General features: G+C 41.7%; 1 protein-coding gene across 3 annotated transcripts; it reads left to right on the forward strand.

The window, feature by feature from the left end:
- The first annotated feature begins 4574 nt into the window (after positions 1–4574).
- Positions 4575–21588, forward strand: aco1 (aconitase 1, soluble). 3 transcript variants are annotated; one of them, XM_080546620.1, is made up of 21 exons: positions 4575–4717; positions 8386–8508; positions 8844–9012; positions 10306–10443; positions 10575–10644; positions 11003–11186; positions 12084–12223; positions 12462–12633; positions 12885–12985; positions 13226–13342; positions 13842–14001; positions 15026–15161; positions 15790–15874; positions 15957–16113; positions 16304–16428; positions 16526–16630; positions 16728–16870; positions 17115–17262; positions 17818–17940; positions 18594–18779; positions 19728–21588. In XM_080546620.1, exons 2-21 carry the CDS (start codon positions 8412–8414, stop codon positions 19842–19844), a joined length of 2673 nt encoding a protein of 890 aa, XP_080402746.1. In that variant the 5' UTR covers positions 4575–4717; positions 8386–8411; the 3' UTR covers positions 19845–21588. The 3 variants fall into 3 exon arrangements, with proteins under 3 accessions (XP_080402746.1, XP_080402744.1, XP_080402745.1); XM_080546618.1 differs by lacking the exon at positions 4575–4717 and adding an exon at positions 7304–7436; XM_080546619.1 differs by lacking the exon at positions 4575–4717 and adding an exon at positions 7335–7427.
- Positions 21589–22713: the final 1125 nt, after the last annotated feature.

Consider the following 22713-nt stretch of genomic DNA (forward strand, 5'->3'; position numbering starts at 1 on the left):
GTGTGACAAAGGCTGGAGGAGTTCAATCAAACTGTGTGTGTGTGTGTGTGTGTGTGTGTCCTGTTTGTTTTAGAGGTGGACCCGTCTGAATGGCCCAATCAGCCCAACTTGCTGGTGATCATCGGTATCGCCCTGGGAATACCTATGATCCTCCTGGCTTTGCTACTGCTGCTCCGTACGCAGAGGTACAGGTCTCTCCCCCTCTCTTTCTCTCTCTCTGTCTCCCCCTCTCTACCCCTCACTCCCTCCCTCTCTCTGTCTTTCTCAAGAAACAAAAAGTGCCGACTGTATTAGAATGTCTTGTTGTTAGTCGAGTTGTGAGACTGTCAGACCTCAGACCACCCCGACCGCTCACAGTAGCCTGACTACACACAAAAAAAGCAAACTCCACTTCCTCAAACACGCTGGGGAAACCACCCATCGGAAGAACACAAAAGGGGAAACACACAGACGCATCAGTGACTGCTTCTAGCGAGTAAATGTCAGGGACTCGCCACGACAATATGACAAATACAACAACACATTATCTGACTTGGAGTGGAGTCAGCCAGGCAGTCGCCGAGGTGGCCCAGCTTGCCAAAATAATACTAGGGGAAACACTGAATGACCACCAAATCCTGTGTATTTGTGGGTGTTTGTTTGTGTGTTTTGTGTTTTAGGGTGTATGACCGTCTGTTTCCCCCCATACCACGCCCCCCCTTGAAAATCAAACTTTTCCTAGAAAGAGAAGACCTGTTCCAGGTGAGCATGCACACATACACGCACACACACACTCACACATACACGCACACACACACACGCACACACACACACACACGTACACGCACACACAGTCACACACACTCACACACACGCACACACACACACACACACACACTCACTCACACACTCACACACACACACACACACACACACACACACACACACACACTGACACACACACACACACACACACACACACACACACACACACAGTTGCTGCTTAATCCTGAACCACTATTTGTGACATCATGGTCTGGTGAAATGGTCTGCATGTCGCATGTGTTGAAGAGCCCATTCAATAACAAACAGCAGTTTTAGGATCAATAAATACTTTTTTTACTAATTTTAATATTGGATTCACTGTATCATCTGCCATCCTGCTTCGTAGGCTACTGGGTTAGCGATACATGGCTTTTAAACAAACCATACGTTTTAGGACGTGTTCAAAAGCAAGGACTGTGTGATCATCTAATGATGTGTAGTTATGTGTTTTTAGCATGTTGATGGTCTATCAGCATGTTTTAATGTGCTAAACATGCAGTTAGATGTTATCACATAGCAATGTTTTCTTTTTAGCTGCTAGGTAGCTACCAATGCGATGGTTGCAAACGCATGTTTTGATTCAGAGCGATTTTCTCCAATTCACCATTTAAGGTGTACCAACATCAAATAAGCATATCTTCTTCAACTATTAAAAAAAAAAACAATGTCCCCTACTTGGGGACTTTTTCACCAGACATTTAATATACAGTACTTGTACTTATACCAAATACCCCCATGCACCATAACCTTGTGATATAAGAAACATAATTGACAGTTTCTCATTTGTGTCTCAGTTTTCCCCTCCCATCCTGCCATCTGAACATGTGGAGAAGAAGATCTCCAAGGTGGAGGAGGTAGAGGCAACCCCTGAAAAGGTGCCATCGTAGCCTCTCCAAGGTGGAGGAGGTAGAGGCAACCCCTGAAAAGGTGCCATCGTAGATCTCCAAGGTGGAGGAGGTAGAGGCAACCCCTGAAAAGGTGCCATCGTAGCCTCTTCCATCCATCCGACGGCCCACTGGCGGGCCCGAGCGCCATATGCTTATTGCCTTGCTTTTAGGCTAATTATACAGGAATGTTAAGGGGTTAAACAAGATGCCCATGAAACGCCTGGTCTCAAATCTGGACTACAGTTACAATATAGATCACTGACCAGGAAACAGGGATGTGGTGTGGCCAGACGATGGACTGGTTGGCTGAGGCAGAAGCAGACTCACTTGTTTCTAACGCCTCATCACTCAAACTCTGGAAGATACATGTGTGTTTCAGAGCTGATCTGCATTACTGCATTACCGGTACTAAGTTCATTTTGAATGTTTTAATTGAGCACCTCAATACACTTTACAGCTTTAAAAAGACAGCAGATACATAAACAAAATAGTATTTCACAAAATACAAAGGATAAAAGGTATGCCGGGCGAAGACCAGCGAAGATGAGACAGAACCGACAGGACCAGACTGGAAAGTCAGGCACACGGAATGTTCTAGAAACATCACATTACTGATGACATTTCATTATGATTGATACACATATGTTAATATATTTTTTGTGTTGTTTTTTTTGTGGTCAAATATACATTTTTATTGTATTATTAAAAATGGCAGCTATTTTTTGCGTGAAATAAAGTTTTTTTTGCATTGGCAAAGACATAAATAATACATATCAGTATGTTTGAGTGAAAGAACGTTTTGTTTGGTTGCACTTGTGATAAGACTACACACACAAACACACACACACACACACACACACACACACACACACACACACACACACACACACACACACACACACACACACACACGCACACACCCTGTTTCCTGTCCACTACTCTGAGTGTGTTTGGGTTAGGTTCACACATGGAAAAAACTAAATCACACATCAGTCTAGAAGTAACTTTCAATAGTGAGTAGAGTTAGGGAGTGGATTGAGTGAGAGTGACAACTTATATTGGTCCCAATGGAACAGCGTCCATCCTGTTCTGAAGCTGTCCCAGACAGTATTTCTGGGTAGAGAATATCCCTAGGTAGAGATCTACAATTAGCTTACCCTCCCCACATCCTAACCATATGAAGGTAAAAAAACAAGAAACTGGTGTTACGAGAGAAATGTCTAAAACTAGAACCAACAATCTAATACAAATACACACAGTACAAATAGCTCCACCTGGTGGAAGAAATAATATACTCTAATAGCAAATGATGCATTATTTCCAATGACGTAAATACTGTAGTGTAGATGTTTGCGTTTGCTTGCATATCAATATCCTGATTATGGCATGAACTGAGAGCTAGATTAGTGGCGGCTTACAAAAACAAAACGAGAAAAGAGCATATATTTATGGTCTTTGTCTTTAATTCCCCATTTCACATGATATGACAAATTATATGAGTTGATGTTACTGTAACATTGATCTCTTACCCATCTCTTAACTTGTAATTATTGCGTGGATGCACACACACACCCACACCCACACACCCACACACACACACACACACACACACACACACACACACACACACACACACACACACACACACACACACACACACACGCACACACACTTCAAAGCAAAGTGCACCCCTCCTCTGTGTAACCACACATGAGCGACAGACAATCAGGTACACACACACACACACACACACACACACACACACACACACACACACACACACACACAATCGTGTAGCCTACTTTCTTTTATCTTTTTTTTGGTTTATTTTAATTTTACTACTCGATCTTTTCCGTTTGTAAAGCGTCTTTGAGTGTCTAGAAAAGCGCTACCCGGGTGCTGATGAGGCACTGTCAGCTCCAAATAGCACCTAGAGCAGTACTGGAACCGGTACAAGAGTGTACCAGGACCACCATCAGGTTGTATTGCTGTCATCTTTACTGTCTCTATTGTGTTGTTGCATTATAACTGTGCTTAAGTTTCTCTTTTGGCAGGACCTGTGACCATACTGGATGCAGAACGATGCAAATACAACACAAAATTTATGGACAGTGTGTACGCCGATAATATGCAAGGAATTTTTCCTGGATACATGGTGTACAGGTTTTTGCCCTTGCTTGCTTGCTTTGTGCCGGTGGTCCTGGCCTCCCCTGGGGGACCGCTGGGTACTGGTAAGCAAACTGGCTAGTAGTCGCTCTATTGGTAGAGGGCTGCAAGGGAATTTTTTCCTGGCTACATAGTATACAGGTTTTTTACTTTTGCCTGCTCGCGGCTCTGTCAGTATTGATTGATTGATTGACTGATTGACTGAACATTTTCATTGTGTGAAGCGCATTGAGTTGCATCTTGTAAGAAATGCGCTATACAAATAAAATTTGATTTGATTTGATTTGATACATAATTAGACGTTGAGTTCAGTGGACACTGGACAGAGAGAGGTGAAGGATGAGGAGAGAGTGGACAGGAAGAAGGATGCTGTATCAGTGGATAAATGGGAGAAGAGCAGGGGAAATACAATATATTTATTTTTGAACGTTATATTACACGTTTTATATTTCGAGGGAGCGATTTAGTGGTGTAGTGGGGTAGTGAGTTGGACTTTGATCGGAAGGTTGTGAGTTCAAATCCCGCCTGAAACCACACCACTACTAGTGTGCCCTTGGCTTGAGTAAGGCACTTAGCCCTCAGTTACTCCAGGGGGGGGGGAATGTCCCTGTAATTCGTAATTGTAAATCGCTTTGGATTAAAAGCGTCTGCTAAATGGCAAAATTAAATAATTAATTAAATTAAATTAAATGGCTTTTATTTTGAAGTTTCCACCAAACCGGAAATGCTTTTTCCACGTGTCTTTGGCTTTACGTCATAGGTACCCGGAAAACACTTGTTGTTGAACTGGTTGGCTTTCAGTCCCGCTTGACAGCCACTCCAACAGCAACACTATCTATTCAGCAGTGCGGATAAAGGTGGTAAGTTGCTGAAGTTAGTGTTTGTGCTATTATTATACACTGTCATGGTCGTATGTTTCACATCCTGGTCCTAACGTAACTCCTCCAGGTAGATTAAACAATTGGTCGACTAAAGACGAGCGAGGAATTCGTGTTATATTGAAAAGTAATTGCCGCTGTTTCGTATATACATACAAAGGTGATGGATGAGTTTCTGCTACTGTACCTGCCTCCAGGCCCCACGAGATATCGCATACAGATTATTATACTCGTCATTACCCAATCATGTCAAGCCTTGGAAAACTCTGGCATGATGACGGCATTCTGCATCGCAATCTGCTTCTTCATTTGCGGTGTTTAGACTTTAGACAATCACCCTCTGGTTCACCTGTCCTGCACACTCTGCGTACATGTGATAGTGAAAGGCATGTTTGGAGTGTTGCACCATCGTTTTGCTGCCAACGAATGGGGGTGCCCCTTTTTTTAATTTGCCCCTTCGTAATCGCGCATCGCTGTATATCTCCTATCTGGAGGCAAAGGCCCAATCCCAATTCACCCCCTGGCCCCTTGGCTGGTCGGAGTGGTTAGGGTACTGCTGGCCCCTCCAAACGGAGGGTTACAATTAAGTGTTGAATTCTCCCAGAATGCCTTTCGAATCATCGGCAAGATAGTGGCAGAACACGCAAGAAAACAACAAATGTAATTATTTTCTTTTAAATATATATATATTTTTTATCATAACCATCGTATTATCTTAGTTTCATGTCATTTCGATGCATTATAGACCTTTTCTTAATAATAAGCATAACACAAAAATCGCTAGTATGCTGATGTCTCTAACTAGCTAGCTAACGTTACAACAATGTTTTAAGGCTGATTTGTGCATGACAGTCCCACATTTGATTTGGACATTATGTCCATGTCACGTTTCTCCCTTTGATGGCATATGACGCCCGAAATGTAACTAAAGTCCAGCCGAAGTTATTGCACTTGTTACCGCTCCTCTGATATCAGTGCAGACTGGCAGGGTAGGAGCACGGGTTGCTAACCCTAACCCTACAGAGCGCTGCTATTCTGTCATGGACCGATTTTGGACCCCCAAATCTTCCATGGCAGAATATCACGTCTTTATTTGATTCCTTAAGTCTGCTGTCCTTGACTCTTCTCAAAATGCAAGGGAAGAGTAGGCTAGAGGAGGAACCTCATTCTCTCTACTCTAATGTTTTGAGAATGAGGTGAGGATTGAGAACTCAACAGACTTTTGAGAAATTTGGCCTATTTGTAACATCCATCTGCCTGAGGCTAAGTAACGCTATGTAAAAAAAAGTAGAATCAAAGAATTCTGACATAAAGCATTAAGTGCCTATCTCAGCACACAGTGCTGCAGAGAAAGTTAATTGCCAATATTTTATTCATAGGCAACAATTTTCTCATAAGCACCTATAAGCTCCGCCCATTTATATTTTCACATAAGTAGGGGCACTATATTCTTCGTGGGGAATGTGTTTACTTATTAAGGCAAGCCAAAATGGAATACTGAAATATTAAAATTCTTAATAAACAAACCATTTCCATGATCGTTGCAGAGTTAAGAGTTAAGTAATTGAAAATTGGCAAATAATGCCAACAATAATTTGCAATGCATAATTTATTTAAAAAAAATAAATGATTATAGTAAATTAGCCCTGGTTAAGCCCTACATCTCTGGAGGGCTTTAATAAGGCAGATGTCCCCTTTGACACAGTGACGGATCAGGACTTTGGCCTCTCTCGTGGGGCAAATCACAACTCTTACTACACTATTTGACTTATGGTTATACAATCACAGAGGGTTATGTCACTGATGGACTTTGCCAAACATGGCGACAGATTCTCATGAAAGTGTGTGTGTGTGTGTGTGTGTGTGTGTGTGTGTGTGTGTGTGTGTAAAATGTACGCGTGTCAAGTCTATAAACTAATGATGGTAAAAACGTTGTAAAATTTATTTTTAAAAGTCTCACAAAACATGTATTTGGTAGGGGTGCTAACTACAGGCCATGTAAACGATTGCAAAAGAAAATAATAGGGGTGAAATGCCCCTTTAAGAAGAGACACAGTGTCAACAGAGCAGGTTGAGCTAATAACAGCCGTTTGGAGAGGGCGGGGGTCAGACACTTGAAGTTGGGAGGGGGACTGAGGCTTGACTTCTGAGGCTAAGTGGTTGAGATGATGGTGTACTTGGTGGCCCAGTGCAATGAGAACTGAGTGCAGGCCTGTATGATAGTTGTAATAATTCAGGGCATGGACAAGGTTACACAAGAGCATACGTGCATTGGTATAGCTGGGGTGGAGACCATCATGCCAAACGTACGTTAGGTTGTCCTCAGAAGGTTGGCCAATTGTTCAGTAAGTGCCAATTCTGAGAAATTGGAAAGCCACCGAATCAAAGAGATTGGCCTGCTGTGGATCTCGCCACTCCTGTGGACTGGCCAGGCAGTGGCCAGAGGAGATAACCTGTTGGCTCATCTTGTGGCCTTGCTTAATAGACAAACGCAAGGTTCGTCTTTGTAATCTCTCATAACCTCAGCACATCATTTTTGTTCCAACATAAATCGCTATTGTGAAATCTTCTCTTGCCCTTAGCCATTTCAAGTTTTAAGTGTGCCTCAGTGTTACGGGCTCTAGCACCATGGAGACAAGTCACAGTGGGGGACTCAATTTGGACATCTCCAATCACCAACACCTTCTCCCTGGTGAGAGTGGTGAGTCTTTTGGGGGAAGGAGGGGAGTCACTAAGGGGGAGATACCGATTTGAGATGTAAATGGTGGGTCTAGGACTGCAGTCATTCTCCCACGTACAAGCAGAAATTAATCTTGCCAAGGTGGCTGAGTGGGTTGTACTCGTGGTGTGTCAGAGAATAGTGGGGTAGGAAGGTGATTTCATCCAGAGGTGGATGGAAGGTGATTAGGGGAAGATGGAGGAGGATTGAGTAGCTTGGACTAAGGGTTGGGGTTCTTGTGCTTGGAGGTGGTTGAATGCCACAGATAGGGTGGGAAGATCTGACTGCAGGTGGTAGGAAGGATTCAAAGAATAACAATAAGGGTTTTTATACGTTCCTCAAGGATTGCTTATTGTTTTGTCTAGAGCAGCCATCGTCACACTGATGATCTTGCAGAGACCATCACTGTTTAGCTAGACAGCTGACTTTAACACAACGAGAAATGGACTAAAACAGTGACTGATAAAATGACAAATATTTGGTTAATAGAAGAAGGCAAAATATGAGTATGAGTGAATGAGAGAAATTATCAAAAAGTAAATAAATAAAACAGTACTTCATCAGTATTAAAGGAGTAATCTGGGCTTCGTATCTATTTTTGGATTTTTAATTTTTGATTTATTTTTATTTTTTATTGAGAATCAACAAAATACATCACAATACACAGAACGTTTTTACCATCCTATCCTGCTCCCCCTGTATAGCCATTTAGTCAAATACAAGTGAAAACCACATATTTGGCAGAATAGAAGCTTAAATTAATATTTTTTTAAATATGAAATACTGTCAATGTAAATAGTGTATGCATATTATCATAGCTCATGTTGGAGAGAAATGACAGTTATGCCAACATTGTTTTTGCCTCGAGAACTAACATGGTGCATATTTGCTCTTGTTAATGATAATTGTTCATGTATTGTTTCAATTCCAGGTGAGAGGGAGAACAAACCCACAGCCATGAGTAACCCTTTCATACACATAGTTGAGGCTTTGGACCCAAACGACCCAGAGCACAAGTTCTACAATCTCTCAAAACTTGGAGATCCCAGATATGGTAAGAGGTTAGAACTAATGATGGCAATTGAATGTGTGCATGACTCACACACACACATGATGGGAACTATTACTATATGTTCCTTGCATCAGAGATGTAGTTACACATCTTTGTCTTTTTAGAATGGGAAGTTCATAGCATGTTACTTGTTACATGTTAGCATGTTACTTCTACCCTCCCAGTGTATTCTGTACATTTGAGAAATAGTTCTCATAACATTTTTAAAAAATTCCATAACTTAACTATTGAATTGTCATAGTAAAATGAATTTGACCCCCATCTCTGATATACTGTATTTACAGTGAGGCTGATTTGTATACCCTTCTGTTCCCCAGAGCGCCTGCCGTTCTCAATCCGCGTGCTGCTCGAGTCTGCGGTCAGGAACTGTGATGGGTTCCTGGTGAAGCAGGCGGATGTGGAGAGTATTCTGAACTGGAAGCAGACCCAGACTCAGAGCGTGGAGGTGCCATTCAGGCCTGCCCGGGTGATCCTGCAGGACTTCACGTGAGTCTGACCCAGATTTGGGGGTTGTTGAATTTCAATTCAGTGACAGTAGGGCTGCAACGAGTAGTCGACTAGTCACGACTAATCGATTACGAAAATTCGTCGACGTGAAATGTTGTTGTCGACTAATCGCATTAAAAATATATATTAAAAAAACGTTTTTTTTTTTTTATTTTTTAAAACGGGAGCCATGCAAGAATCAGCTGGGTAAGTTTTAGCTAACGTTGTTAGCCAACTGGCTAACGTTATATTGTTAGGGTCGTAATGTTTATGTTAGCTTTACTGTTACATGTTGGAAAACAACGTCTCATGGACAGGGCTGTACATGCTATGAGCGTTTGTGCTATTAATTTATTTGCCCTGTGGCACGCATGTGACAGACAGAGGCGCTTGTATGTAACGTTACGTAGCAGGGGTTTTCCATGTTGAAGCCAGGAGAACGCGAGATGAAATGAAGTGAGGGGTGGTCGCTATTAAAATACCAGGTAGTCATGGTGGATGATCATGAATGATGCTTGATAAGTGAATGCTATTTCAATTATGTTGAGTCCACCAGCGAGCTGTCTGTAAGATAAACAGCGCCAAGCGTAGCCTACTAACGTGAGCTGTCTGTAGTCTAGCCAGCAATGCTAGCTAGCCAGTCAACTAGCTCTGTGAGCAGCTGTAGCTTGGCGTAACGTTAGGTTAGATAGCTAGTTAAGCCGGATTTATGCTTCTGCGTCGCCATTTACGCGCAGCGAAAAGCCACACGACTAATCGCGACTAATCGAAAAAATAATCGACAGATTAGTCGACTACCAAAATAATCGTTAGTTGCAGCCCTAAGTGACAGTCAAGACGTAGTCTAGATAGTAATAACTATTCAATAATTGTGAATAAGACATTTACCGGTAATGATTTGTCACGGGTCTGAAAAATAAAAGCTTTTTACATTCAATATTTTTCAGTTGTGAATTTAAATCACTTCCTGAACTGACATCTCATCTCATTCACTTATTTATACTCACTCTCATACTGTAATATCACGCCTTTTGCACTATGCCACTATTTACACTCTGGTTAGATGACAAAGTTCATTGTCTCAGTACTTGTACTCTGTGCAATGACAAAGTTGAGTCAGTCTGTCTGTCTGTCTGTGTGTGTGTCTGTCTGTGTGTCTGTGTGTCTGTGTGTCTGTCTATAACATTGCCTCCAGTTTTTTGTCTCAAGCCTTATACTGGCTGTGTTGTTTTCCCTTTTACTCTGAATTGCAGAATGTGACTTGATTGTGTGCTTTCTTGCTCTCCTTTGCAGTGGTGTGCCTGCTGTGGTGGACTTTGCTGCAATGCGCGATGCAGTTAAGAAACTGAATGGGGATCCAGAGAACATCAACCCTGTCTGCCCAGCTGACCTTGTCATTGATCACTCCATTCAGGTTGACTTCAACAGGAAGTAGGTCTAAAGGGGAAGATTGATCAAATATGTCTGTGGGGGTGGATGTTAAAAGTACTTGATTTTAACTAATTAGATTTTTGTGGGAGTAAAGTATGTCCTGTCTCCCCCCCCCCCCCCCCCTTTCCAAGGTCTGACAGCCTACAGAAAAACCAGGACTTGGAATTTGACAGAAACAGAGAGCGATTTGAGTTCTTAAAGGTACCTCACCCATATTAGCTCTAGTTCCAACTGCAACTCTACCAGAAGCTTCTCACTCTTTTCCACAAATATAAATAAACAACATAGTTTCTGTTGAGTATTTTAACTTGATTTCAACAAGAAAGAAAAACACGACAAACCAGTACCTTAAAGCAGGTTTTTATTCAGTAGATTAGTGCAGACATGTTTTTTTTCTCCCTTTTTAGTCTATTTATATGTGTGCACCTCCAGGGGGAAGCCTCTGATGAAGTTGCAGTTGCAGCTACATTAGCCCTTGATATCATGTTTCTTTGCGCTACACAGTGTAAGTCCCTAAACTTCAGTTCTATGAATTGAATTATGCCTTGTGTTTCCATAGTGGGGTTCAAAAGCATTCCGGAACATGCGAATCATTCCTCCTGGTTCGGGGATTGTACACCAGGTGAATCTGGAGTATCTGGCCAGGGTGGTGTTTGACAAGGACGGCTACTACTACCCTGACAGCCTGGTGGGAACAGACTCCCACACTACCATGATCAACGGCCTTGGCGTGCTGGGCTGGGGTAAGGCATATCTCCCCAGTCTTTCTTCTCACCATCTTCTAGCCTGGAGAAGTTCAAGGTAGAAAGTTGGAGACCTCTAAAGCGATTGCCACATGCCAGACCAGCCAATAGGCAGCTAAAAATGGAACAGCCAGTCATTTTCACTGGTCCCCACGCTGGAAGCGTTCAAACAACCGAATAGTAATTACAGGAAAAATAAAAAAACGTCATCAAAGTCCATTTTAAAATATATAACTTGCCAGCAATGTTAGCTGAGTTAATGACCAAATCGGACTAATTTGCGATTCTCAAGAGGAACGAAAAATGGGATATTGCTTTTACTCAGAGCCAATCGAAATGTGGCTGCTCACAGCCATTATTCAAACACATTTTCCAATTCTCTAGACTTCCAAAAGGTGGATAGATGATTCACTTTGTCAAATGTATTTGTTGTAAATTGCTTTGGATGAAAGTGCCTGCTAAATGCCAAAAATGTAAATGTCAATATGAAAAATCTGCAGGAATTGCGTGATGCAATCATGTCATAATGGAATCTCAAGGGAATGTTTCCGACATCTTGTGGAATCAATGCCAAGAAGAATTGAGGCTGTTTTGAGAGCAAAGGGAGGCCCTATCCAGTATTAGTATAGTTTTACTAATAAAGTGTTCAGTGAGTGTATTTCCATTGCTTATTTTTTAATCCACAACAATTTCATTAGCACGGACAGCTCCCTCTAGTGGACATATTTTGCTACTATCACACTGTATAATGGGACATTAGTCACACGACTTCAATGACTAACACCTTTGGACAGGACAACCTCCAGATTGCCAGATTAACCATGGTGGGTGTCATGGCTTGTTGATTTGGCATCGAATGACCCTGCTGACCATATGCTGTCTGACATCTTTACACAGGTGTAGGTGGGATTGAGGCAGAGGCAGTTATGCTGGGCCAACCCATCAGCATGGTGCTCCCTGAGGTTATTGGCTACAGGCTTGATGGCACCCCACACAAGCTCATCACCTCCACTGACATCGTCCTCACCGTCACCAAGGTAACTGGGTGCATTTCATTCCATTTCAAATAGTACGCCAAAACATTTTCTCTCCTCTTACCTGGGCTTAACCACACCGTCCTGGCCATCATGGCACCGTGTTAACAATTAACTTCTTTATGCATTATGTCATTTCACAATCATTTTAATGAATAAACACCATTTTACTATAGTATTTCATATACTGTATGAAGGCTGTTGTGTCTGAGTGACCCGTCGTGTGCCTCTGTGCCTACAGCACTTGCGCCAGGTCGGTGTCGTGGGGAAGTTTGTGGAGTTTTTCGGGCCCGGCGTGGCCCAGTTGTCCATCGCTGACAGAGCCACCATCGCTAACATGTGTCCGGAGTACGGAGCGACCGCAGCCTTCTTTCCTGTGGACCACATCAGTGTTCAGTACCTCGAGCAGACTGGTAAGTGTCTGCATGCTTTGCGAGGATTAAATGCTCCATATGCAGGGTTGCGGCCTCTTTTCACTGCAGTAGGAATTGCAATGACAATTGTGAATTGAATCGTGTCTCCTCTCTCCCTCCCTTTGCTCAATGCAAACTACTTCTAACTGGAACAAAATGAATCTCTTCTGCTGACAACCAAATATGTTATGCCCTAGGCTGAATTTCATAGTCCCTCTTACCGCCATTTTATCCCTGTTCTCTCTGGCCAGGAAGAGATGCTGAAAAGCTGGACCACCTCACTAAGTACCTGAAAGCAGTGGCCATGTTCAGAGACTACAGCAATGCAGCTCAGGATCCAGACTTCACACAGGTACTCCAGAGTAGATTATTTTAAAATGATTATTCAAACATCTTTTTTGGTGGGGATAGAAGATTGTTTGACATGGTCGTAAGTTATGACTTATGTGTCATGTTGAAATGATTGGACATATACCGTACATTGAATTGAACCTTAAATGTATTCAGAAAATGGTTGCCCTGTCTCCATTTTACTCTCCTACTTTTGCTCCACCTATCATTCTGCACTTTTTTTTCTATCCATCTCATGCAGGTTTTCGGGCTTGACCTCAGCACTGTTGTCCCCTGCTGCAGTGGTCCCAAGAGGCCCCAGGACAGGGTCGCTGTGTCTGACATGAGGAAGGACTTTGAAGACTGTTTGGGGGCGAAGGTACATTCAACACTTGTGTCACGCTTTACCTTCAAATGTCATTATCTTCAGCGATTCCCAACCTATGGGCCGCGGCCCTCTGGCGGGCCGCGAGGGTACTGCAAGTGGGCCGCGAAATCATGGGCAAAAAAAATATATATTAATTTTTTACAAAAACGTTTTAATAATAAAAAAAGAAATCATGGTACTGTATTTTTTTCTTTAAAACCTTACAAAAATGCATCATCAGTGTGATACTACTAGGCCTACTGCACTGTTTGTATGATGATGCATATGAAATATCCAATATGTATAAAATAATAATGATGAGACGCCCCCCAAAAATGTAGGTTACGTGTGCGTAAAATGCCTGTGTGGGCCGTGAATACTTTAGAGATTTTTAAGTGGGCCTTGAGTCCAAAAAGGTTGGGAACCACTGTATCTAGCTGATAGTACATGTCCTATTGTTATATTGAGCCGTCTTTAAATATGTGAATTTATGTGATATATCCAATTCCAGCAAGGCTTCAAGGGTTTCCAAGTGCCTTTGGACTGTCACAACGCAGAGGTTCCTTTCCAGTTTAACGGCACGGAATATTCACTTTCTCATGGCTCTGTGGTCATCGCCGCCATCACCAGCTGCACCAACACTAGCAACCCTTCTGTCATGCTCGGGGCCGGTAAGTAATGGAGCTTTTATTTTCAGCCCGAACCCAACGAACCCAGAAATAATTTGTCACCTGCAAGTGACAAAGCTTTCCTGCAAGAAACATCTCATGATGGCAGCTACTAGATTGTAATCAAGTGCAACACTGAAACACAACTGTGAACATTTCAAACCTGCAAACTGCGACACTTTAAATGAATGTGCAATAACACTATGTGCAATGTGACAACCCTCGGGTACATAAGGTTCAGATATAGGAAATGTTAGAATAGGTATAGCATAGCATAGAGTACAGCACAGTGTTTTATTTGTATAGTATAGTATAGTGGATAGTGTACATAGCCTTTATTTATGTAAACCAGCTCTTTTCCCTTCTTGTTTTTAGTATTTTTTTCCTAGCACCAGGGGAGCCCCCCCTCCCAAATTTCGTTGTATGGTACCTGTACTATATCAATGACAATAAAGACCATTCATTCATTCATTCATTCATTCATGATGAGTAGTAGAGGCAAAGAGCTCTCCCAAGACCTTTGCAACAAGATTGTATTCAGACCAGCCAATAGGCTTGTGTTGTTGTAAGCATAGTAATGGCACTGGTTACTGATGGATTTCTCATCTCCTAAATGTTCCTATCAGCACCGTTCGGGGCCATTATCCGCAAGTGGAAGGCTAGGAGTGATCTTACATGACTGTATGACCCAATACAACAGATTTTCCCGTCAGTGGTTGCAGCTTAGTTTGTTGTTTATTGAGGTAGCAAGCAGTTGTACAAAGAGATGAATGTGTTTCCAATTCTTTAACAACAGTAAACATAAATGGCTCCTACAGTATGATTGTAGAGAATGTTATTTAGTCCAGTGCTAGGCCTAATCTGTGTCTGGGAGACCGGCCCTATTAGACTAGGATCTAGGCTAGTGATGTAATATTTTCTACTATCAGCTGATGTGATGTAGATGTACTTTTATCATGGATGTTGCTGTTGTTGTTAGGTTACTAGATACTACTAATGAGGTTACATTGTGCCGTGTTGCTTTTAGGGCTCCTAGCAAAAAAGGCCATTGAGTGTGGCCTGAATGTGAAGCCCTACATAAAGACCAGCCTGTCACCTGGCAGTGGGGTGGTCACCTCCTACCTGAAGGAGAGTGGAGTCATGGAATATCTGTTCCAGCTTGGGTAAGTCGCTCCTACTTGAATACTGATCAGTACAACATCTTATAGGACTTTTGATGATCACAAATCTGATCTGAAATTAGAACAATAATGGTGTAAACCTTTCAAACCCTCTGGTGTTGAAGTAATGGGTAGAACCGTAACCTGTTTGTAACGTATACTATAACTTCGAACTGAAGGGTTTATAACCCCCAGGTTAGCAAAACTGGCCAACGTCTAACGCCTAAGTTCAAATACAGTTCTTATTCAAAGAAACAGTCTGCATTTACAATATACTTTACAATGTACAATGTAATTCCTATGTCTGTTTGTTTTGATAGAACGCAGTGTTCGCCTGAAATAAGGAAAATTATAGAATGACAGTTCTTTCTTGTTTCGAGTTTTGCCCTAACAAAGTATATAGCTGATGTTAAAACTTGATATATTGTTAAAACTATGGTAACCCTATACTGTATATACCGCCCAGCGCTACTGCCCGCCTTTTACATCAATTCCTTCAAATCATAGATCAGTTGCAATTGGCAAGCCGCATACAATATTCTATTTTAGAGAGGAAATATATTGTCAGCCATCTATTCTTTGCTCAACAATCCAATGGATTGTTGGATAAAATAGAACGTCTTCTTTTCAGGTTTGAAGTGGTCGGCTATGGCTGCATGACCTGTATAGGCAACAGCGGGCCCCTCCCAGAGTCTGTGGTGGAGGCTATCACTCAGGTACAACTTTGAACATGTAATTCCCACACCTAGATTGTTAGTATACGTGGTCTGTAGCTCCTTACTTTCTTTTTTATTGCAGGGAGATCTGGTTGCTGCTGGGATCCTATCTGGTAACAGGAACTTTGAGGGGCGCGTCCACCCCAATACTCGAGCCAATTATCTGGCCTCTCCTCTGCTGGTTATTGCCTATGCCATCGCTGGTACTGTGAGGATTGACTTTGATAAAGAACCAATCGGTAGGTATAACCAAGCCCACGCTTGTTGAAAAGTGGAAAACAAGGGTGAAGTTGGTCCTTGGGTGTTGTGTTCTTATAATACTATTCACATGTGCTGGTGCACTCTGGTCATGTAATGTCGGAGACTGGATTTTTGGTGCTGATGATGGTTTCTCTGTTTTGCGTCCCCATATGGTCTTTCATGGTCTAGCTGTGAACTCTGAAGGGAAAAAGATTTTCCTTAGTGACATCTGGCCCACCCGGGAGGAGATCCAGGCGGTAGAGAAAGAATTTGTAATTCCAACGATGTTCAAAGACGTCTATGAGAAGATTGAGGTAACCTCAAATTCTGTGGGTTCTGTATCTTTATTGGAGTGATGAGCTCTGCTGGTTTTTCATTTTGATACGTGACTGTTCTACTCTGCTCCTGCAGAAAGTTAATGAACGCTGGAACTCCCTTGAGGCCCCTTCGGACAAGCTCTACACCTGGGACCCTAACTCCACCTACATCAAGTCTCCACCGTTTTTTGATGGCCTGGTACAAACACAAAATACTCTTATAGTTGTAAATGTCGGAATTTGGTCATGCCATGTCTCAGGTAACATCATCATGTTATCTCTCATCATTTACCCAGACCAGGGAGCTGCAGCCACTAAAGCCCATAACCGATGCCTATGTGCTACTGAACTTTGGCGATTCTGTGACCACAGACCACATTTCCCCTGCAGGGAACATTGCAAGGAACAGCCCTGCTGCACGATACCTAACCAGCCGAGGGTGAGTGAGGGGATGCCAAAAACTCAATGTTTAACGCATCCTAACAGTCGTAGGATTTATCCTAACAATCCTGTTATTTTCTCTCAACCTACTGAGGTACTGTGCTTGTAGGCAGTAACCCTCAATGTACTGTATGCTGACTTTTGTGGTGAAAGAGTTGTTTGCTTTTAGGTTAATTTGTTGGAAGCCAATTGCTCTGGTGGACTGAGGTGCTGTTTTAAATCCTCTCACTCTGCCCTTGCAGCTTGAACCCACGAGACTTCAACTCGTACGGCTCTCGCCGTGGCAATGATGCGGTGATGGCCAGGGGCACCTTTGCCAACATTCGTCTCTTCAATAAGTTCCTGAACAAACAGGCACCACGCACTCTGCACTTGCCCTCAGATGAAATAGTAAGGCGCACATTACCTCGGCTGTTCAGTAGGTCAGTGTTTATAAGGTCCATACCGCCATCGCAACGGTGGGCTACCAATCATCACAAAAAAACATTTGTCCTTTTCCAAATTAAAACACTTAACTCATAGCCTCACGTAATTTATCCAGGCTGCCATTATTGTTATATACAATTAATATCAGCTCACAAATGGGGCAAGTGAACACGCAGATATGAGCTACTGTTTCACAACAAGCCGAACCATTTGAATTGCCCAACGATGCCCCCTGATGGTGAAATGACCTCAAATAAAATGTGTGGAAAAGGCCAGTTGACTCACTACTTCTGTCACGGTACCCCTTTTTAACACTGACCTAATGTATATCATATACTCGTTTAGACTAAGCTTAGTAGTAGGCTTCTATTGATGTGGTCCTCTTTTAAGTAGGGTGTAGTAGTAGTTAATAGTATAGTAGTGTTAAGGGTTTGTTTTTGGTGTTTTGTCTGTCTATTGCACCCTGTTTATAGAGTTGAATCTGTTTGGTCATGTTGTATATCCTGTTTCTCTGCACAGCTTGATATATTTGATGCTGTGGAGAGATACCAGCAGGCTGGTCACCCCCTCATGATCCTGGCAGGGAAGGAGTACGGCTCCGGCAGCTCCAGGGACTGGGCGGCTAAAGGGCCGTTTCTCCTGGTGAGTCTCTGCCCTGTTTAGACAAGTCAGTAATGTCCGTATCGTGACGTTAGAATTATAAGGTTCTATCTCAATTTTTGTCAAAATTGAGTTTTTTTACATAATCTCATCCATTAGGTGTTTATTAATGCCTGTGTGGTGTTATTTTTTAAATGTTGAAATTTGAGTTAGTAATTCATAAAACACAAAGGTTCCATCTCACAAAACATAATGGAATGTAAAGACTTTGACGCTCAATATCTCTGAAGTACCCTAAACGGAGATAGAACCTTATCATTCTAAGCTCACGGTATGTTGATAATATGAGTGTTGCCTTAGTTTCGATTTGCCTTCAACAGTTTATCACAAAGGATATTTTCCTGGCTGAGCACCATAACGTTGCAAATTAAATGTTTGGAGGCCTATATATGGCTAAACCTTGTAATTGAATAGAATTGTAAATACAATCACGTCTACGGTATACAGTACAGCATACAGTACACACACGTCATTTGTTGGATTCATTGCACATAATATTGTGACCTCCTTTCAACGGACGATGCACCTTTACGCACATACACGTTTTGGCGGCGGCGGCAGTCAATTGAATGGGGAAGTGTGTCCCAAACCTTCGACTGGTACTGTACTTCCTAATACTAGTACTCCTTGTTCAGGGTATTAAAGCAGTCCTAGCAGAGAGCTACGAGCGGATCCACCGCAGCAATCTGGTGGGCATGGGGGTGATCCCTCTGGAGTACCTGGCAGGGCAGACGGCAGACAGCCTGGGCCTGACAGGCAGGGAGCGCTACACTGTGATCATCCCTGAGGAGATCACACCCAGGATGACGGTGGACATTAAGGTATGCCCAGCAGTAGCATGCATTGGTTTTAAAAATCCATTGTCATTTCAAAAATACATATATATGTTACGGTACATGTGGGAATACGGTACATGTGGGAAAACTAGGGTTAGGAGCTAGGGTGCTAGGGGTAGGGTTAGGGTTAGGGTTAGAATTAGGGTTCGACATGCCAGCATGTACCAAGTCACCCTAGCACCTAACCCTAACCCTAGTTTTCCCACATGTACTGTATTCCCACATGTACCGTAACATTAGGGCTGGGTATCGCCACTGATTTCCCAAAACGATTCGATTCCGATTCACAGCTCCCGATTCGATTCGATTCGATTTCGATTCGATCTAGTTACAATATACATTTTTGGCTTGAATATGAAAGAGATTCTCCGAACTAATGCTATAAATGGTTCAAGGAACCCTATAACATGTAGCATTGTTAAACATATCAATGAATTGACTCCAAAGCAGTTACATGAATGTACTTTTTATTTACATATGACTTTGCTTTTGTCCAGCTCATCTCTATCGTCACATTTTTTTAATCCAAAATGCACCCAGACATCTGACTTTAAGCCTGGTGGTGACTTGAGTGTCCCTGCCATCGCCATGTTTTTAGATTTTAGTGTTGAGACCTCACGTTGCGTGAGATATGATAAATTCTTGTAGCGCGAGATCTGGCCACGAGATCTCGTTGCGGGTTGAAGCTGCAAGCAAAAAAAATAAATAAAAAAGAAGATCGATCTCGGGATTTATGAATCGATAATCGCTCATTTAATGAAGATCGATTCAGAATCGGGAAATCGATTTTTTGAACCCAGCCCTACGTAACATATACATTTCTTTCAGACTGAAAAGGAATGCAGACAAACTTTAGAGGAGTATTCTGTTGTTGTGTTAGTTGATTTCATTTTAGTAAGAGCGACTCACGACTGTCCGTTTCTGCCATCACAGCTTGACACCGGAAAAACATTCCAGGCTTTGATGAGGTTCGATACAGACGTGGAGTTGACGTACTTCCGAAACGGTGGCATCCTGAACTACATGATCCGCAAGATGTCGGAGAAATAGAAAGAGCACTGCCAAGAAAAGCCAAGCTGAAGAGGTACAGCATCCATTAGGGGGATTTTTTTTAAATTTGTTTTATTTGATCGTTTAGTTAAACATATTGATTAAGATCTTTCCTGGAACCATAAAGATATTTACAAGTATTTTCTGAATAATTTGAAGGTTCTTAAGGATCCTTAAATAAATTGTTGGATTAGTCAACATAGCCTATACGGTATATATTCTATAAGGGCGGAATCCTAACTCGAGAGACGCACATTTAAGCCGAGTCATTACGCACATTTCCCATTGACAACAATGCAAGACTAACGCAAATGAGTTACACGCCCGTATTCCACCCTCAGAGATGTGGGTCTGATGAACAAGCGATTTTCCTATTTGTGTTGAATTCTGTCAATCAAATATGTGTTAAGAGGCACTGACATTTGATACTCAAATTCTCTTATCGTTTTGAAACTTGTACACATAGTTATTGAATTTGTGTCCAAATTATGAAGCCTATAGTAATTCAGGTTAGAATCCAGAATCATGTCAAAATTCTATAAAGATAACAGAGTACCGTCTAAAATCTAGACTCCTGTTTAGGACATCAAATCGATTTCTAAAATATGAACCCCGGAGAAAATGTTCACATTTTGCTATCACACATGGTCAAATTCTTTGCGTCTCACTGTCTTTCTCTCCAAGATGAAACTTCCCATACTACACTATTGATTCTTACATTGAAGTATACGACATGATAAAGCTCTCTGTCACCATCGGTTGTGAATGTGTTTACAGTGGTGAGAAAGGACAGGCTTTGAAAGCAGTTGAATGTAGAGGATTGAGAGATTTTACTGCTTTACTTGACAGTCAAGGTATACAAATTGTTGAACACTGTTTTTCACTTATTTTCTTCTTCAATGGAATATGCCCTCCTCTCCAAAACAACAGCTAACAGCATAACTAGTATAAATACTAATAATACTCATGTTTAGTGTGTTTGTTAAGTATGTACTCTACTGCATTTAGAAAATAATATTTTAAAATAAATAAAGATAAAGACCAACATAGCTTTTTCATGATCTTGATGACTGCCAGTCTAGTGTTTGAAGTCATTGGTTCTGACAGGTTGTTTGTATTGATGTTTGTCATTTTACTGTCATTGCTGCTTAAATGGACTGAACAAGCTCAACTGCAGACACTGGGCCCTCTTGTTGTCATTGTATGATGAAAAAACGTTGCCATGTATAATAATACATTCAGATGACTAATTGCCTTAAATGGTTTTGTTGGAGATATTAGTCCTCACTTATGAGAGGTGTATTTCAGCAGACATGCTAGTGCATACCCAGAGGTGCTGCAAAGAGGAAGTAATGGTTTTTGGCTTTACATTTCTCTGGCCCAATCAGCCTGGTTATCTTGGCTGTAGCGTATAAGCGGCTCCAGAAACAACTGAGTACCGTAGTTGAAGGGAAACTCTTGGTAAACATCCACCCTTTTGTGTTCAACCGTCCTGTCTTCATTGTTTGCTTAATGATATATTTTAACAACCGTGATGATGTCAGCCATTATGCCAAGGCTCCGGGGCAGAGTAGACCAAGGGGTGGTTTCACAGATACAGATTATGCCTAGTCCTGGACTGAACCCACTTCGACTCGCCATTGATACTTCCTTTAATGTTTGTCAAATTGCTAATTGTTTGTACACTTATTCAGTTGTAACTCTGAATGAATGTTCTCTAATAAACATTCCAACTTACCATGTGCAGCATTGTCCTTTCAAATGGGTCATTATGTTTCGTTTCAATACAGTAGATATATTGAGCTATTGCTTTTGAAAGATTGACTATGTGAAAGGGATAGTTTACCCAAGTGACAAAATTCCATATTTGTTTCCTTACCTTGTCAGCAGTCCCTGGACAAGAACACAGTGCAATCCACTCTTTGGCTATAATTGTTAAATGAACAAATTAGTCATGTTTATGTTTTGAGCTGATGTATGACATCCTGGGGCTGCACAATGTTATTGCTCAATGATTTAAGACCGGAAATGGCCATTTAGGTCAAAGTGTATTTTGGGGATATACATTCTATTTTCTTAGGTCCTCCTAGAACGTTTTCCCATGTGCCCTTGACGCATGACATTTGACAGCTATAAAGTAGGTCACTGTTTGACGTACAGTATGAATTTGTCAAAGATGGCAGAGCACGGTAAATAAGTCTCTCTCTTTGGAGTGGTCTCTTCATTTTTTCTAGAGCTGTATATTATACTCTCACTGGACACTTTATTAGGAACACCTCCTGTACACCTTCTCATTCATTCAGGTGGTGGAATGGTGTGGGGAATGGTGTAGATATATACAGAGATGCATACAGTATGTGGTACACATTTTAGTAAACAGTAGACTGTACGAGCGTTCAGAAACAACATATGAAGCAGTTTATGAACCTAAAAAAAACATTTATTTAAATATTTTCCAAGACTTTTCATTCAGTAAGACAGTACCATATAACCTTGCTACCACTAGGATAGTGCCATGACTTATCTTGAACAATAACTATCATTTCACACAAAATACATTGACTTTTTAAAAATTGTTGACACACACACACCTAATGATGATGTCCATTTGACAGTGACATACTGTATGTGTTGTGTTGTGCAAGTATAGTAAGTCCTACATACTGTATATTGCTCAAGAATGTTTGAATTCAAATGATGCTTGAGATACAATAACACATTTAAACAGTATGCATTACTCTAATGCATTGGATTACTAGAGCTATGTAAAGATGTGCCAAATGCATATTATCATTGTGGTTGCGCTTTAGTTAAATGGTCAAATGTAATTACACAGTAATAACCTCTGAATTATTTGTTTCTTTGGGAT

The sequence above is a fragment of the Nansenia antarctica genome, assembly GCF_963989245.1.
Source record: "Nansenia antarctica genome assembly, chromosome: 16".
NCBI classification, from domain to species: Eukaryota; Metazoa; Chordata; class Actinopteri; order Argentiniformes; family Microstomatidae; genus Nansenia; species Nansenia antarctica.